General features: G+C 35.9%; 3 protein-coding genes and 1 long non-coding RNA gene across 6 annotated transcripts; 2 read left to right on the forward strand and 2 right to left on the reverse strand.

Annotated features, from left to right (window-relative positions):
- The first annotated feature begins 238 nt into the window (after positions 1 to 238).
- LOC125221836 (IAA-amino acid hydrolase ILR1-like 6) lies at positions 239 to 3,907 on the forward strand. The gene is made up of 5 exons (XM_048124123.1): positions 239 to 855; positions 1,125 to 1,250; positions 2,611 to 2,925; positions 3,042 to 3,170; positions 3,267 to 3,907. The coding sequence occupies exons 1-5, from the start codon at positions 379 to 381 to the stop codon at positions 3,633 to 3,635; spliced, it is 1,416 nt and encodes a 471-aa protein (XP_047980080.1). The 5' UTR covers positions 239 to 378; the 3' UTR covers positions 3,636 to 3,907.
- A 168-nt stretch (positions 3,908 to 4,075) lies between these two features.
- Positions 4,076 to 7,807, reverse strand: LOC125221837 (delta-aminolevulinic acid dehydratase, chloroplastic-like). 2 transcript variants are annotated; one of them, XM_048124124.1, is made up of 13 exons: positions 7,649 to 7,807; positions 6,946 to 7,272; positions 6,540 to 6,651; positions 6,374 to 6,447; positions 6,142 to 6,210; positions 5,948 to 6,031; positions 5,787 to 5,856; positions 5,425 to 5,480; positions 5,197 to 5,318; positions 4,937 to 5,008; positions 4,779 to 4,860; positions 4,621 to 4,698; positions 4,076 to 4,379 (listed from the first exon to the last, which is right to left on the reverse strand). In XM_048124124.1, exons 2-13 carry the CDS (start codon positions 7,240 to 7,242, stop codon positions 4,212 to 4,214), a joined length of 1,284 nt encoding a protein of 427 aa, XP_047980081.1. In that variant the 5' UTR covers positions 7,243 to 7,272; positions 7,649 to 7,807; the 3' UTR covers positions 4,076 to 4,211. The 2 variants fall into 2 exon arrangements, with proteins under 2 accessions (XP_047980081.1, XP_047980082.1); XM_048124125.1 differs by lacking the exon at positions 7,649 to 7,807 and adding an exon at positions 7,451 to 7,606.
- Positions 7,808 to 8,349: 542 nt separating this feature from the next.
- Positions 8,350 to 9,876, forward strand: LOC125219262. The gene is made up of 3 exons (XR_007176100.1): positions 8,350 to 8,444; positions 9,136 to 9,277; positions 9,754 to 9,876. It is a non-coding gene; the product is annotated as an uncharacterized LOC125219262 (long non-coding RNA).
- A 143-nt stretch (positions 9,877 to 10,019) lies between these two features.
- On the reverse strand, positions 10,020 to 11,798 carry LOC125219260 (tRNA (adenine(58)-N(1))-methyltransferase catalytic subunit TRMT61A-like). Of its 2 annotated transcripts, none has more exons than XM_048121187.1 (4): positions 11,696 to 11,798; positions 11,133 to 11,617; positions 10,553 to 10,797; positions 10,020 to 10,461 (listed from the first exon to the last, which is right to left on the reverse strand). In XM_048121187.1, exons 2-4 carry the CDS (start codon positions 11,579 to 11,581, stop codon positions 10,235 to 10,237), a joined length of 921 nt encoding a protein of 306 aa, XP_047977144.1. In that variant the 5' UTR covers positions 11,582 to 11,617; positions 11,696 to 11,798; the 3' UTR covers positions 10,020 to 10,234. The 2 variants fall into 2 exon arrangements, with proteins under 2 accessions (XP_047977144.1, XP_047977143.1); XM_048121186.1 differs by having other exon boundaries at positions 11,692 to 11,760.
- Positions 11,799 to 16,725: the final 4,927 nt, after the last annotated feature.

A 16,725-nucleotide genomic window follows, 5' to 3' on the forward strand; every position in this document is an offset into this window, starting at 1 on the left:
TAATGTGTATAGAAAATGTGACAAATTTGAATTTAAAATTAGATAAAAATCTTATTTGGAGTTGCAACCAAAAATGGTAAGAATAATTCTTCACTTGGGTATGGGATAATGGCGGGCTCCACCGCAGTGGTAGTATGAACGTACTTGATTAATCAACTCACCATTTCCCCCACGTGACATATATCTATTTGTGCCTTTCAATACTGAGTCCTTTTTCCCCACGTGTTCTTATTCTACCAATACCTTCCTTAATTCCTTTTCTACACCATTTCTCCTACTCTCTCTCTCTAAAAACAGAAAAACTCCATTAACAGACCTCTCTCTCTCTCTCAAAATACACTCAACTGTAGTAATACTACTGCTACTTCTACACTAGCAATGAACACGCATCTCCACAAATCGCCGATCCTCTCGCTCGCGGTCGCCGCGCTCGCCTTCTCCTGCATGATCACCACCGCGCCGCCGCCGGAAGCGGCGACGGAGAGGTCGACCGATCACGATATCCTCTCCTACTTCGAATCGGCGCTCAATTCGCTGAGGTATCCGCCGCTGAAGCTGAAAAACCACTCCTCAGCGGCGCAGGTGGCGAAGAAATCGGCCGCCGACGAGATCACGAGGATCGCGCGGGGATCGGATTTCGTGAAGTGGATAAAATCCGTGCGCCGCGCGATTCACGAGAATCCGGAGCTGGCCTTCGAGGAGCACGAGACCAGCCGCCTCGTCCGCCGCGAATTGGACGGTCTGGATGTCGGCTACCGCTTTCCATTGGCTAAAACGGGGATCAGAGCGATGATCGGAACCGGAGAGGCGCCGTTCGTCGCCCTCAGAGCCGATATGGATGCTCTGCCGATCCAGGTTCTACTTTTTTTAAATCCCTAATTTATTTAATTTTCCCCCTTTAGTAAACCTTCCATGTTCGTCTTTCGCGTGTTTTCCGTTATTTGATTCTGTGGAAAGAGGGGACCATTAATTAGGGAGAATAAAAGGAAGATTAATTTGTACGTTGTTGGTGGTATGCCTAATTGACTTCCACCTAATGTTTAGGAATATGGTACCAATTTTTGACCAATAAACCTGTGGAAAATCCTCTGTTTTTCAAATATGGCATTTATTGTTCTTGACAGGAAGCCGTTGAATGGGAGCACAAGAGCAAAAACGCGGGTAAAATGCACGCCTGTGGCCACGATGCTCACGTGGCGATGCTCATGGGCGCAGCTAGGATCCTCAAGGCTCGGGAGAATCACTTGAAGGTCAGTTCAGCCACATGAATCGTCTTTAAGCTAATCAAAATGATGGTGTCGAATTATGTTTCGAATAATAATCGATGCAAGTTGCGGACAGAATAAGCCAAATTAGTGCTCTTATATAAATGCTTTTATGTGATTAAGAGAATCAAGACTCTGATCTTACTAGGGAATCTGTTGACATGTGGTTGCTGGCTTTTATCTGTACATGACTAAGTTAGGGGTCTCTTACTAATTAATTTCATCTTTTTGATGGGGGAATAACACTTTACAGACATCTTCGTACTAACAGAGTATTTTGATGCTTTGTTAGTGGAGTAACTAGGCTTGGCATCAAATGCAGCGAAATTTGAAATTTCGTTGAGACTTTTTCAACTAACAAATTTAAAGCATTTTGATAAGGAAAGTTTTCGTGGATCATGTGTCACCAAAAAGTTTTTGATAGGGAAAGATCAAAGGCATTTTTCAATTCCTCCTAGTACAGTTATCCAAAGTTATCATGTCTCAATAAATATCATGCCCCATGAGATTTATGTATTTCTTCAGAAAGGCCACATCAGGTTAACAGACTTGTATGATCGGAACAGAATGAGATGTACAGGATACTCGTCTAGTACTAGCATGAGCGGTAAAATAATCCATGTCTTTGGGGTAAATTCTAGACAGTGACTGCCAACTACTTGCACCGGGACCATTTACATCATAATCATCGAAAAGTTTTGGGTTTCTCTTTCATGTGTCTCATCATGTTATGTTGGTGATGGTAGTGGGTGGCAAGGGGAATTGGTAACTATAGTCTGAAAGAGGAGCAAGTGATCTGTATTCAAGATTCCTTCCTAAGCTAGAGTGTGACTCTTTGAAAAATAAATTAAAAAGATAACATCAAAAGTCTTAGCTAGTTCTGGATCTCAGGTTGAGCATAATTGTGATAAGAGTTGAGGTAAATTGAAGCGACGTGAACAATTTAAATAGCCACTAAGATATGTGGTTGTAATGTGCGCCACTAATTTTCGATTGATCTTTCATTTTCTTACTGATCAGTGTGCACATCAGTAAGAATCGATTTTGTTCGAGACAGGGACCTTGCCTCACCTATTTTGTACCCTTCCATATGAGGTGAATTTTCCAAAAGGCCATTGCCAAAGGGTATCCACCTACTGATTATTGCATTTTTATCATTTCCTGTCGGTTCTTCTGTCATTAAAGGTCTTACATGGAAATGCATTCATATATGAAGAGAATTAAATTGCTGTTAGAATCATGGGGTCATCGGATAATGTCAAATGTATTAATGGAAGTATTTGAGTTCTTGTGATGAGGTGACTGTACTTATTTTTAACTCTTGCCAATATTATGCTTATGGCAGGGGACAGTGATTCTTCTCTTTCAGCCAGCAGAGGAAGCTGGGAATGGAGCAAAAAGAATGATTGAAGAGGGAGCTCTTGAAGATGTTGAAGCCATCTTCGCGATGCATGTATCGCACCTTCTCCAAACATCTGTCATCGGGTCAAGATCCGGTCCTTTACTAGCTGGTTGTGGTTTCTTTAAGGCTATTATAACTGGCCAGCAGATCACTGGTGGGAATTCCCATCACTCCAGTGACCTTGTCTTAGCCGCCTCAGCCGCAGTGATCAGTTTACAGGGCATTGTATCCCGCGAATCAAATCCTTTGGATTCTCAGGTAGGTTACAAATTCAGTATCTACACTGCCATTTCTTCCTAAAGAATCAAGTTGTATCACTAGTTCTAACAGATGTGCAAAAACTAATCGTGTTCGGTACTGTTTATATACTCCAGGTTGTCTCTGTTACTTTTGTGGACAGCAGAGACGATCCTAATGCTTCGCCAACGAGCATAGCGTTTGGTGGCACCTTGAGGGCATTCTCCACCGCAAGCTTCCAGCGGCTTGTAAAACGAATAGAAGAGGTCTGTGACAATTCATCCGAGCAGTCTTTAACTATTTGTGCAATAGGGCAGCCATGAATGACCCATGTTTTTTAACCTTGAATCATCTCACAACAGGTGATAGTAGCCCAAGCTAAGGTCTACAAGTGCTCAGCAACTGTCGACTTCTTCAAGGACTCAGACTCGATCTACCCTCCCATGGTGAACAACGACCTGATGTATGAGCATGTGAAGAGGGTCAGCACCGACCTAGGGGGACCCGCGAACTTCGAAGTCGTGGAGCCCGTCATGGGAGCCGAGGACTTCTCCTTCTACTCGGAGGTGGTCCCCGCGGCCTTCTTCTACATAGGCATCAAGAACGAGACACTCGGCTCCGTGCACTCGGCGCACTCCCCTCATTTCATGATCGACGAAGACGCACTCGCTGTGGGTGCAGCGACTCATGCTGCGATTGCTGAGAGATATCTAAGCGAACGCGCGCCGTAAACGGGGTTCGTTGTGAGCAATGGTGATGATGTCCATATCTAAATTTTGGTTAAATTAGGAAACACGTAAATGGAAGCATTAGAGTATTATCTCTCTCTCCCCCATCCTAAGAAGGGTGGCTGTGTTCATAGGAGCAGGAGGAGGAGAGTTAAGAGTATTTATTCATTCTTTTCTCTCTTCATGTAGAGCCACCATTTCTCTAGCTATATTATGCCTCATTATAATCATGTATCTTCTTATACATTGATTCTAAGTGAAATGCTGTTGGCTTATACTCTATAATATTTCCTGTCCAATTATCTGTTTTTGTTAACCAAATGTATCCAGCTTAATAAAAATAAACAAATCAAGTTAGCATCAATAATCCAACACCTACGGAGTGATAAACGGAAGCAGTGCAAGCATTTGCTAATATCCCGACATAGGAAACACAGGGTAGATAGGCATATAAATAATGAACAAAAAATAAAATGAATTTAAGAAGGTTACATAACAATAAAAGCTGCAAGATGCATAGTTGAAGGAATCCAATTCTGACAAAATTCTACACACAACACATGAGAGTTGAGTTACATCTCACCTCTTCTCCCCGCACATGCATCTAGCGGCTTGCAAAGCAAAATATGTGAGGATGATGTCCGCGCCTGCTCGTCGAAGACACATCAGCGACTCCATCATCACCCTCTCCTCGTCTATCATTTTCAGAACCCCACCAGCCTTGATCATCGAGTATTCGCCCGACACCTAGTAGTATACAGCAAGAACGATGTGTGTCACTCAATTTTACAAAGGTGGATCCTCAACTGCAAGATCTCCTATTGCATCTACGGATGATCGCCGCGCATCAAGAAAATCACAAAACCTACCTACCAATTGCCATTTTCTTGAAATGTGGCAATCGTCCGTGCATGTAATTCGAAATGTTGCACGATGACTGCCTAATAGGTATTCGAAAGGTTTTGATTTTCGATTTTGAATGAGTTACCTGGTATGCAGCAACGGGCAAAGAAGAGTTATCCCTCAGAAGGCGTATAATGTCGAGGTAAGGTAGACCCGGCTTGACCTATTAGCAATGGAAATATCGTCACCAAGCGTTCAGATGATCTAAGTCAGCGTTAAATCTATGCTCATAGTCATACTAACCAGAAGGATATCAGCCCCTTCAGCCTCGTCCTCATGGGTTTCGATAAGGGCTTCTCTATAGTTAGCTGGATTCATTTGGTACCTGTTTTTACAAGTTCATGTTACTATAAAGTCTGCCAGTGTGGAAACTCGAGATTAAGATAGAGTAAGCCACGCACGTCTTTTTGTCTCCGAATCTCGGATTTGAGTCTAAAGCTTCTCGGAATGGGCCGTAAAATGAACTAGCATACCTGAAAGAACAGTGTATAGAAAGTGTGAACTAGAAATCTTGAATTAGAAATAGTGATATACCAGCTCTTCCATGATTCAAATACATCGCTTATGTGTGTGCGCGCGCACGCGTGAATTCTTAAAAGCAGCAGGCATAGTATTGGTAACTTTGTTAAGCAAGAAAATATGATTGATGCAAGAAAAATACTTGGCTGTGTAAGACATAATGGAGACGTGCTGAAATCCCTCAGCATCCAGAGCAGCTCGAATAGCCCCGATACGACCATCCATCATATCACTGGGGCTCACAACATCTGCTCCTGCTCTGGCCTACAAACGACGTTCACAAGGTAATAAATCAATTAAACCTCAAAACCAAGTGACAGTAACATAAATTCTTGCAAAACTGTATGCTGTGTCGGATTCGTTGTGTTACCTGAGAAACAGCCTGTTTACAGAGCTGATGTACAGTTTCATCATTCATGATAACTCCTACACAGATCACAAATCACAAGTTACCTTTCAAGTGTTATCTCAACCAAATATGCCATGACGAGACACACAACTCACACAAGCCGAGCGGTTTTGTTTCAATCGCGAGCCCACAAAATCCTCATAAATAAAAGGACATTCATGTCTAAGATAAAATGGCATGAAGTATGAAGAAAGGCACAAGACCAGCAGTTTTGTTTCAATTGAGTCCAAATAATCAGAATATGAAAAGGTGACATTTAGCAATTTTTTTAGTGAATTTAGATAATATTAGTGTCCCAGCACACTTAAGGAAGCAGATCTTACCATCTTCCCTAACAATGCCATCATGGCCATCGGAGGAATACGGATCTAAAGCAACGTCAGTGTATATAACCTACGAGGGATACAGATTAACGATCATCAAATCCACAAAATATGAGATAGGACAAAAACAAACCATTATACTACCAAAATAACTAACATACAAGATCAGGATACTTGTCTTTAAGAAGTCTTATAGTTCTTGGTACCAGCCCGTTGTCATTATAAGCTTCTTTGCCTGTGGAAGTCTAGAAAAGAATCCAGTTGAAATTAATACTTCCCCACAACTCAAGAGATCTAGATAAGGACTCATGCTATGCTAGTAAAAAATGGGAAAACATTTCGAATAAATGAGAACCTTCAAAGCATCGGGAACTTTTGGGAATAGCACGATGCTGTTAACACCAACATCTCGAGCCTTACCAACCTAAGCAAGACGTGCAAAATTCAGACAAGTGTTATGTAGGAAACCAACATAGGTTAAGACAATTAAAACAGTATCTTTGAGACGAAAAATCGTTGCAGTCACCATAACCAACATATCATCAAGTAAATCGTATAAAGGGATAATATCTACTAGAAAGAACAACCTCTTCCACAAGTCCATGTCTCCATCCAAGCCTATAACATCCAGGCATTGCTCCAATCGGAGTGTCTTCTTCTCCTGCACGGTATAATGCTATGAGATCGTTTCTGAGCACAACATCAACACGTAGAAGAAATGTTCTGGTGCATAAAGCAGACATTCCAATTCACCTTCATGAATGAAAAGTGGATAAACCAGGTTTGCAGGGCTTATGCTAGTTTCTTGGAATGCAGCCCTCAGTACCGGTGATCTGCGATTCCTCCTTGGTCTTTTACTAAGCGGCTGTTACAAACAATATGAAGATCAACCCATAGCACTATCAGTACACGAGCACAACCAGATTCATCAAAGCTTGTGGAAGCGATTTCCCAACGAAACAAAACATGCCTTACAAAATTTGGATAAGATTAATTTGAACCGGATATTTGAGAACTATAGCAGTTAAACATAATTATAACACAATCAATTCAATTCAATACTCCTTATGATCAAAATAAGCATACACATCTAGAGAAGCCCTGAGTATCAATCCTAGAACGCATGCCCAATCGGGGTTCATAAAACGAGCAAACCTACAAGGGGGGTGACGAGAGGGGTCCCGGCCGGTGCAGATGGTTTTGGGGGTACAGGGGGGGCTTCTGGAACATTCCCTGCAACGACAGCGGCCTCACACTCCTCATCGCTCTTTCCCATCTTCTTAACCGGCCCGTCACCGTGAGCCTCAGCAGCATTCACTGTGAGGGTCCTTGGTGCAAATTTGACCGAGTGAGGCTTTACACAAGTGACATTCTGATGCACTTTCAGCCCTACATACTCAAATTTCACACCTTTAGCAGTCCCAAAATTCACTGAGTTGATCGTCATTGAAGCCATAAAGCTGCAAGTTTATCAATAAAAAGGCCTCTGCAGTGCAAGAAAACACATATTTTCAGATTTTACAGTTTTACAACAAAGTGAATCTATGCATTCGTCTATTCTTCTGGGAAACTATACCAATGCTACACGTAATTGAACTTAATTCTAGAGAAGTATGAAAAGATCAAAGAGAAAGAAGAAATGAAGCGCATCAAAGATATCTTACTCAAAGAATTGAGCAAAAATAAAATAAAAACGGAATCTTGGTGATGATTTGACTTGATTGCCAGTAATAATTGAAATAAAAGTCGAAGAAACAGATGCAAACTAAGCCGCAAATCGATTTAAAAGTTGATTGACAAAATCGCCATTTGTGAACACAGAAAAATCCCTAGGAAAAAATAGAAACAAAAATGATTACTACCTTTTAGCTCCTCTCTCTCTCTCAGTGTGAGTCCTTATCTGGGAAAGGGATTATAATTGGAGAGTGATTTGGGTGTGTTTGTCACGTGAAATTCTGGGGATAGAATTAGTTAGCACTGCAGGAAGAGTAACCACAGACAAAGGGGTAGTTATTTAGTTGGCTGCCTAACAGTCTAACTAACATAAAAGTGGCAAGAAATTTGCTTTAAGTTTTGATTCACTGTTTTTCTTCAAACTGTAAATTTTATTGAAAATGGTACACAAAAGAAATCATATATGGAGTCTGAATTCAGATCCCACTCTCTTCAGCTTCTAATTTTTCTCCTCCTTCTCCTTGTCATTTACCTTCTTCTCCTCCTCCTTCCCATTCTTTTTCCCCTTCTGTACCTTCTTCTCCTCCTCATTCTGCTACTTCTCCCTCTTCATTTCCTTCTCCTACTCCTTCTTCTTCTCCTACTTCTCCTCCTCTTTCTCCTAATCATTCTCCTTCTTCTTCTCCTTATCATTCTTCTCCCTCTCCTTCTCTTTCTTCCTTTCATTCTTCTCCTTCTCCTTTTGCTTCTGATCCTCCTTCTTCTCCTGCTTATACTTCTGCTTCTCCTGCTTCTCCTGCTTCTACTGCTGCTTCTCCCTCTTCTGCTCCTCCTCCTTTTCCCCTTCCTTATCCTTATCAATCTGTATATCCTTATCCTTCTTTGCTCCTTCTCCTTCTCCTTCTCATTATCCTTATCCTCCTTCTGCTTATCCTTCTCTCACAAAGTTTCCTCCCTTGAAATATTTTCTTCATCATCGTAAACGTAAGTTTATCTCATGTATTTTCAATACATGAATTCTTTTTGTCTGTCTAACTGTGATGATATTATAGGAATATAAACATTTGCAATCCTTTGGTTTGAAGTTGCGTCCTACCATGTTTATTTCTTTGTATGTCACATGCTACATGCAATGATAAACAAAATATACTGTCGAGAATTGCAATCATTTTTTATTACCCATTTGTTCATAACGAGATACTGCTACTAAAATTAGAGTAACATAAAACAAACAATTTGCACTGGGATTTGCATGCCTAGATTTATTTTACTGGTATTCATTGTATGTATATAAATATACATTTCATATATTCCAACACGATACCAAAATTCTTCCAAAATCACGAGAATGCTATGGCGTGACAATCTTTCTGCAAATAATTACATTACTAGATTTCTTCCAACTTTTAACTGTCTATGAAGAAAATAAGTTACCAAAATCATTCTGCAAATCTCACTAAACCTATGAAACATAGGTAGCATCATAGTTTGACGAAAGTGCTTAATTAAAAGTACAGAATGAATGAATGAATGAATGAATGACTACTCTTATTCCTATGGCCGGTTGCAAACAGAAAAGCGCTTTCGTATGATCAAGCTTGTCACTATCATCCAATCATAAATGAGAATGATTTCACGACTTGAGAATGATGTTTTGCTACATCATGGCCTGCAGGTGCAGATGAATAGGTAGGACTATAGAATGTTGGCATGGTGGACTATAAATTGCTACAAGGCGGGTTAGAGGGGCGGATCATTATGGGTGCTTTTAAGACGTTTCTCCTCCAACCAATAGGTCGGGGGTTTAAGTTATCACGGTAAGATAGAGAACCTTTGTTGATCTTTAATTTAAAGAAAAACAGTAAAAAAACATATAAGAAAATTATAGTATACTATTCAAGTATATTTTTATTTTAATTTTTCTTGTTATATTCAAATTAAAATTTATAAATATAAAATAAAAAATTAATATTTCATCAAATAAGGAGTAATTTAAAATTCAAATAATATATAATTAAAAATATTTGAATACAATGAATAATACACATTTTAAATTTCAAAAAAATAGTAGTACATGACTAAAAGTGCATTACTTTAAGAAAAAATTCATAGTTAAAAAATCATAAATAAATAACTTACTACTATTAAATACATATAAATAAATTTGATTCTAAAAGTAAAAAAAATACATAAAAATAAATTCCGATTTTTATTAAAAAATGTGATATGTCATGTGGCACGCAGTCAATCGTTGTCTCAAGACTCTCAACTAATTGTTTTTGCACACATGAAGGAGATGAAGCGCATGCTCAGAGCAGCCACCGGAGCAACTCCTAAGCACTTTGCTGCGGTTGCCTTGAGAAGACAACGCTAACTGTTTGTTGCAATTGAGATCAATGTTAATTTCAAATTCAATAAAGAACATATAGCATTAAATTCGTATTTTACTAAGGTGTAAAATGTATGTGTAGATTACATATAGTATTATCTCTTTATGTAATTGATGGTGCTAAGTTAGGACAGCCAAATTATTATACCCCAAAATTACTTACATGCCTATGATAAGAATCATAATATTCAAATAAACCACCAGGAAACAAACTAAAGGTTCCAACAATTTCAAACCTCTACATTTTGAGAGGGAAAAAGAATGACATTCAACCAAAGCTCTAAGCTAAAACTATATGACAGAATTCGAAGCATAGACTAGAATTTGGAACAGCACAAAAAGACTCAACTGCTGCTATCAGCAATACACAGAAGAAGTTCTAATTCTAACTTCTGAGTCTGGCAAATGTCAAGTAACCAGTATGCCCCCTCGTCTCACCCATTCGTCTAGCCAAGACAGTCTGAGGTCGAGAATTCTCCTGTCCATTTGTTGACCGTTGTCTTTTCTTGCAACCCTTAAGAGATGCCAAAACCCCATCACCATCCTGCCAACTTGGCAAGTGCCCTTCTCGAACTTCATATGTGTGGAGGAGTATCTCAAACGTTCTTATGTCTGCAACATTGAACAAATTTGATAATTAGATTGGAAATGGTCAGCACAAATTTATAGGTTTTCAAGTTGAAAGTTTGGAGTAGCAGTCTACCGGTGAAGGATGATTTGAGCGTCTCACAAGATCTCTGCACTTGCTCAATACAGGGAGAGAAGGAGCACAAGACCCCGTCTTGCTGCAGCATTTTTGCAGCAGAAGGAATCGCTAGCCATGGCTGAGGCAGGTCGAGGAAAACAGAATCGGCTCTACCCGAAAATTCATCTGGGAAACCCTCACCCTGTATGTCTCTCACACCAACTGTCACCAAACTACTCAATCCTGTGCGTTCAAAATCCTCCCTGAAACAAACATATGCACATACATGTATATTGTCATAAAAAATGATATAAAAGTCACTCAAAAACACAGAAATCCGCTCGAAATACTTCTAACTGCACATCCAATTAGTAAAAATTCCTATATGAAGGCAGGAGTACTTCTAACTAAACAGCCAATCAAATATAATCAGATTTAAAGCATCCAGATTTCATCAAATAATTCTAACTGAAAATACAATTAAACATATAATCAAATTTGAAGATATGAAATAGCATTGACATAATGATAGGAATAAACAACAAACATAAACGCACAAGAGCTTCAAAACGACAGAATGAATACACAAAGTAGCCACCTGGCTGAAGCAGCCCTCTGTTCATGGAAATCAAAGGTATAAACATGGCCATGGGGAGCAACAGCACGAGCAAGAGAAGTAGACAAGGATCCACTTCCCGTGCCGGATTCAAGCACCACGCAACCAGGAACAATCTCCAAATACATAACCACGAAACTTATATCCGCAATATATAAAATCTGCGTCCTGTGGCTCAAAACCAGAGTCCAAAGCTCAGGCGTCGGAGCTAATAAATAAACGAATCCGCCTTTACTGCTGAAGATCTTAGAGCCGAACGGCTTCCCGATCCAATCAGAATGCTTGAACATACCAAAACGGTTCTGTAAAACCCCCTTCTCCGAAACTTGTACAGCCTTCATCACGTCGTGCCGCTCATACACAATGACCAAATCCCCCTCCGTTATGCAGCGGTTGAAGGATAGCGTTTTGGTAGAATCAGTTGGCAACATCTTTGGCGATTTTCCAATCCAATATTCAATTAGTATCTGTTGTTTTTGTAGAACCAAATTAGAGATTTGAACGTTGTATGAAAAGGTTAATTAGGTTTCGGAATCCATACTTACAGGCTGATAAACAGAGATGATTCGAGAGCGAAGGATGAGCCGTCGATGGCGGAAGCGGCGGTGAGTGTATTGGATGTCAGTTCAGCGGGCAGTGCTTTGCTTTAGTAGGGTTTAAAATTTATATTCTTTTATTTTTAATGATAAATAGCATAAAAATCAATTTCATTTTTTATTTTTGAGAAAAAAAATACTATCTTTAAGTTTACACTAAACCAAAATCTAAAAGTTTTTTAAATTTTATGAGTAAAAAAGACATAATATAAAAAATATTCTTTTAAATTTATGTTTAGTGTAAATGATTTGAGTACATATTTGATGTGATATTTACACTAAAATGAGTTTCAGTTTAGTGTAAATGGTTCGAGATGCTCTATGACCATCTCCAATGGTACACCAAAACTCATTTTTACACCAAACTCAAATCCATTTTTGAATTTTTCAATGGAATAACACCAAATATGGTGTTTACTCCAAAATTTTGTAAGAAAAATACTAAAAAATAGTGTAAACTTAGAGATGATGTAAATGATTTGAGTAAAACTACTTTTTGATGTGATATATACTCAAAAATGGGTTTGAGTGTGACATAAATGGTTGGAGATGGCCTAAGTACGAACTTTTCTCGAAATAATTTAAATTGCTCCGTAGTTTGTTGCACTAGAAATTCAAGACTCATAAATAATAGAGAACTAAATACTGTTTTGAGATTAAGCTAATAATTATGCGAATAAATATATCAATTTAAATTCTAGTAGTACGATTTGTTAATTTTAGTCCGCTCCATTACTCGAAAATTGAATGCTACTTTATGGTGAATCTCAGTCAGTAGTCTCTAATTGTAATGGACAACTTTCAACAACTAGAGTGTCTACCAACCATTGTGAAAAAACAGTGGCCCAACAAGTAAGCCTATAACAAAATACAGCAATTTGGCCCGACTCATTTAGTCTCCAACTATCACACACGCATTATGATAGTCTCCAACTATCATAATGCATTCATTTTGCTATAGATCGAAAGATTATGCATAATCACCAAAATCTTCATTTTTAACATCACATTCACTATGCGAAGATTAATTAGCATCTAAATGCTTGTTTATTTCTTTAAAAAGACTTCATTTGAAAAGTGAATTGTATATGTGTATTAAATAAAATAAGTTAAAATTAGTTGTGATATTCTTGGTATTATTGAAGAAATTCAGTTCAGGATAGCTAACATAAATAGAATGAAAGCTTTTAATAATATAAGAAGAAAAAGAAATGAATGAATCATCATTCGATGATAATCGATATTCACAATTTATAAATTTGCTCTTGTATATCGTGGTGGATCTAGGATTTTTTATTCGGAGGTATGATAAATAATTATAGCACTTCAAAGCCTCAAAATTTAACCCATCTTTTTATTTTCTTAATTTTTTTTTCTCAGTCAAAATTTATGATTTTATTTTTATTATTAAAAACATCACAAAGATGTGTATTAAAAGAGAATTAGAAAGATAAAAACTAATTATATACTCCCTCCGTCCCGCTTTAGCAGTCCCATTGACTTTTCTGCCTTCTTTTTGTAAAAATGATAAAAAATAGTTAAAGAGGTGAAATGGTAAATTAAGAGAGAGAATAATATAGAGAAGAGTCTTATCTACATTATTGTGTCTCTTACTTTACCATTTTTCCACTTTAACTATTTTTTATTAGTTTTACAAAAAGATGGCAGAAAAGTCAATGAGACTGCTAAAGCGGGACGGAGAGAGTATTATATTGTAACGTTATGGAATTAAACACATTAGAATATTTTTAAAAAGCTAAAATGATGAAGATATAAAATATTCTTTTAATGATTGGAAAAGCCGAAAGAGTTATAAATATATGTGTGAGTTTTTTTTTTTTTTTAATATATGTGAGTTATGTAGGTTTCAAATGCATTAAAATATTTTTTTAAAAGCTAAAACGATGAAGGTATAAAAAATGCTTTAAATTTTTTGAAATAATAGAATAATAAATATATATGTGAATTGTGTAGGTTTCAAATGCATTAGGATATTAAATAAACAGAAGAATGAAAAATATAAAAATGCATAAGATATAATAAAACAAAAAAGAATAAAGATGTGTGCATTAGACGGCCTATTTTGAAATCCATATTAGTAGAATATTTAAAAGGAATAAAAAGATTTGAATAAAAAAAAAAGAAGCATATAGGGACGGCGTTGACAAGTACTCAAACTTAGGCCCTTTGCCATGAAAGAGGAATTGATTACCGCTGGACAAATATGAGAATTGTAAATTTGTACTCCCTCCTATGCCTGCTTAATCGGTTCTCCGGTTCTCGGGTACCCGGAATCGGAACCGGAACCGACCGGGTAATTAATTCAATTCATTCACATTTCATTTAAAACTAATATATACAAGTGGGGACCCCTATTTCACTAACTTTGTACCACCATTTTTCTCAACATTTCTTAAAACCCGTGCTGCAAAGAAATGAGACTCTTAATGTCGAACGGAAGGAGTATATCTAAATGCATTATGGCGGTATTTGGTTTAGAAGATTGTATCCCGAATAAAATTTGTATTGTGTTTGGTTCATGAGATTTAATCTCACAATTCAATCTTAAATTATAATAATGAGATAATTAGTCATAGCTAACTTCTTTTGACTAAAATATTCTCACAACTCAATCCTAAATTGTATCTTGGTATTATTTTATCTAGGATATCGAACATAACCTATGATTATAAATTTCGGGGTACACTAATACCCCATTGTTTCCATATGGCTCCGCCACAGCATGTATATGCGATGTACCTTACATGACAATAAATAAATAAGATTAAATACTCCGTATTAATTATATTTTAGAAAAAAAAATAACAATAAATCCATATTTGGTACTCTGAAATTAATAAAGTATTGATCAATAATTCAATATGATGCAAAATACATGTACTCCATAATACATGGTCATAAACAAAACGCAACAAACACTAAAATGAAATATAAATCCACCACGAAACAAAACAAATAAACTATTTGCGTCTAGAATGTGGAAAAGTTTGTTGCACCATATCTTAACAAGAGTATTACCTAACCACGAAACTTTTAGTAACATTTGCAATTGTCACGCACCAAAAACAAAATAAAAGTCGTGTATTAAATTTCTTACACGCATCATGAAAAAAAGGAAACGATTTAATGCTCATTCGCTATATAACAGTGAAATAATAGTACAACTAATAAAAATATTAAAGCGTAGATCACTAGACAATAGCATGTTAGGTCAACAAATAGTATGTAAATAGTGGTCGTATATAAAATATTATCGAAGACGAATTATAATGTACTTGATGCATTAGTATTTTAATGCTACACTGTGTGAGAATGAAAATATTGGTATTAATTTGTTGAAATTTGAAAATGGTGTGTTTTTTAAAGTTAAAATACTAAGATATGAACCATATAAATATTCATCATTTCTCGGTTCGGGAAAAAAGAAGAAGAAGGCAAATTTGATTATTGGACAAGCACAATTATTGGAAATGGATTGTTTGAAAAAAATCTACTATATCTGAAATTACAAGCAAAACAATTGACTAGCAATAATTGAAATCCCTATTGTTCATATGTATATTTAGTAATGCTCTAACTCGATATCATTTTTTATTGAAAGGATATTATTTAGTGACAGACTTATCATATTAGAGAAATAATTGAATTATTGAAATGCCTATTGTTCATGTATATATTTAATAATGCTCTAACTCGATATCATTTTCTATTGAAAGGATATTATTTTATTGACAGATTAATCATATTCAAATATTGTTGACGTCATCGCAGCTTCATGATTTGATGAGGGGTCCAAATTCAAAAATCAAAATGATGGTAGGTTTACTATAGAAATTGACTATAGTACTAATATAAGTGTATGGCATAAATATGATTTAGACATTTTGTGCATATTTGTCCTTTTCATGATATTAATAAATGGTTGTTTAATGAATATTCATCGTGACAGGGACGATCTCGACGGCAATGCCGCACTATAATTAGTTCATTCATGCCTGATTTTTATACTCATAGTAGACGTCCATTCGTGAGAATTATTATGCTAAATATGAGCAGTATTATCGTTTAATTTAATGCATATTTAGCATTATATTTTATTTTATGTATTTAATTTAATTTTAATATATTTAAAATATTATTAACATTTTAATTTTATAAAATTCATAAAATACAAAATTCGATTCATTCATTTTCTCTAAATCATCAAATAAATGAATAAAATAACCAAAAAAAAATGAACAAATCAAACTTTGGTTTTTCATAAATTTTGTAAAATTTAAAATTTCAATAACAGTTGTTTGTCAGGATTTCGAATATGAAAGTAATTCAGTTTCTTAATTTTTAAATGGATGTTTGTTTAATTTTCAGTCAGACATGAAGAATAACCAAAACCTAGAAAACAAAAAAAAATGCAACATTCCAGGATTCTACTTCCCCGAATGTTCTTAAATGTTTTTTTCTTAATTTTTGGATTCTTACATATTTAAGTGGAGTATATAATACTTACTACTCCTAACATTTTATTGTTTTATACAACTATAATAAATAATAATATTACTATTATGTTAAAAATTAATAACTATTTTAAACATCTTAAATAATTTTAAAATTATATCACACTTAATTATAATAAATAAAATAATAATAATAATAATAATAATAATAAACTATATTACTAGTATGTAATTATAATTGTAACAATTTTATTATTATGTTTTCAATTAGTGTTATTGTACTTATAATAACTTATTAAAATAATTACTAATATAATTATTTAAATTATAAATGATAATAATAATTGTTATAACTAATTAAGAAAGTTCCAAAGTGAAAGTCATATTTTTCTTTTACTATCAATGATAATTAAGCTCTACATTCCATCAATTTATTTCAAACACATTTTATTAATAAAATTGGATACTCCTATGTTAGTGAGACTCACACTCCACCGACTTATT

Source organism: Salvia hispanica, chromosome 4, assembly GCF_023119035.1.
Source record: "Salvia hispanica cultivar TCC Black 2014 chromosome 4, UniMelb_Shisp_WGS_1.0, whole genome shotgun sequence".
NCBI lineage: Eukaryota > Viridiplantae > Streptophyta > Magnoliopsida > Lamiales > Lamiaceae > Salvia > Salvia hispanica.

Bases quoted from the DNA above. Each gene is read 5' to 3' on its own strand.
- LOC125221836 (XM_048124123.1), top strand. From the start codon at position 379: ATGAACACGCATCTCCACAAATCGCCGATCCTCTCGCTCGCGGTCGCC. The intron at 856-1,124 runs GTTCTACTTTTT...TGTTCTTGACAG, and splicing joins TGGATGCTCTGCCGATCCAG to GAAGCCGTTGAATGGGAGCA. The intron at 1,251-2,610 runs GTCAGTTCAGCC...TGCTTATGGCAG, and splicing joins CTCGGGAGAATCACTTGAAG to GGGACAGTGATTCTTCTCTT.
- LOC125219260 (XM_048121187.1), bottom strand. From the start codon at position 11,581: ATGTTGCCAACTGATTCTACCAAAACGCTATCCTTCAACCGCTGCATA. The intron at 10,798-11,132 runs GTGGCTACTTTG...TGTTTGTTTCAG, and splicing joins CAGAGGGCTGCTTCAGCCAG to GGAGGATTTTGAACGCACAG. The intron at 10,462-10,552 runs GTAGACTGCTAC...TCAATGTTGCAG, and splicing joins GCTCAAATCATCCTTCACCG to ACATAAGAACGTTTGAGATA.
- LOC125221837 (XM_048124124.1), bottom strand. From the start codon at position 7,242: ATGGCTTCAATGACGATCAACTCAGTGAATTTTGGGACTGCTAAAGGT. The intron at 6,032-6,141 runs GTTCTCATTTAT...ATTCTTTTCTAG, and splicing joins AAGTTCCCGATGCTTTGAAG to ACTTCCACAGGCAAAGAAGC. The intron at 5,009-5,196 runs GTATTTTTCTTG...CTGTTCTTTCAG, and splicing joins ATTATGTCTTACACAGCCAA to GTATGCTAGTTCATTTTACG.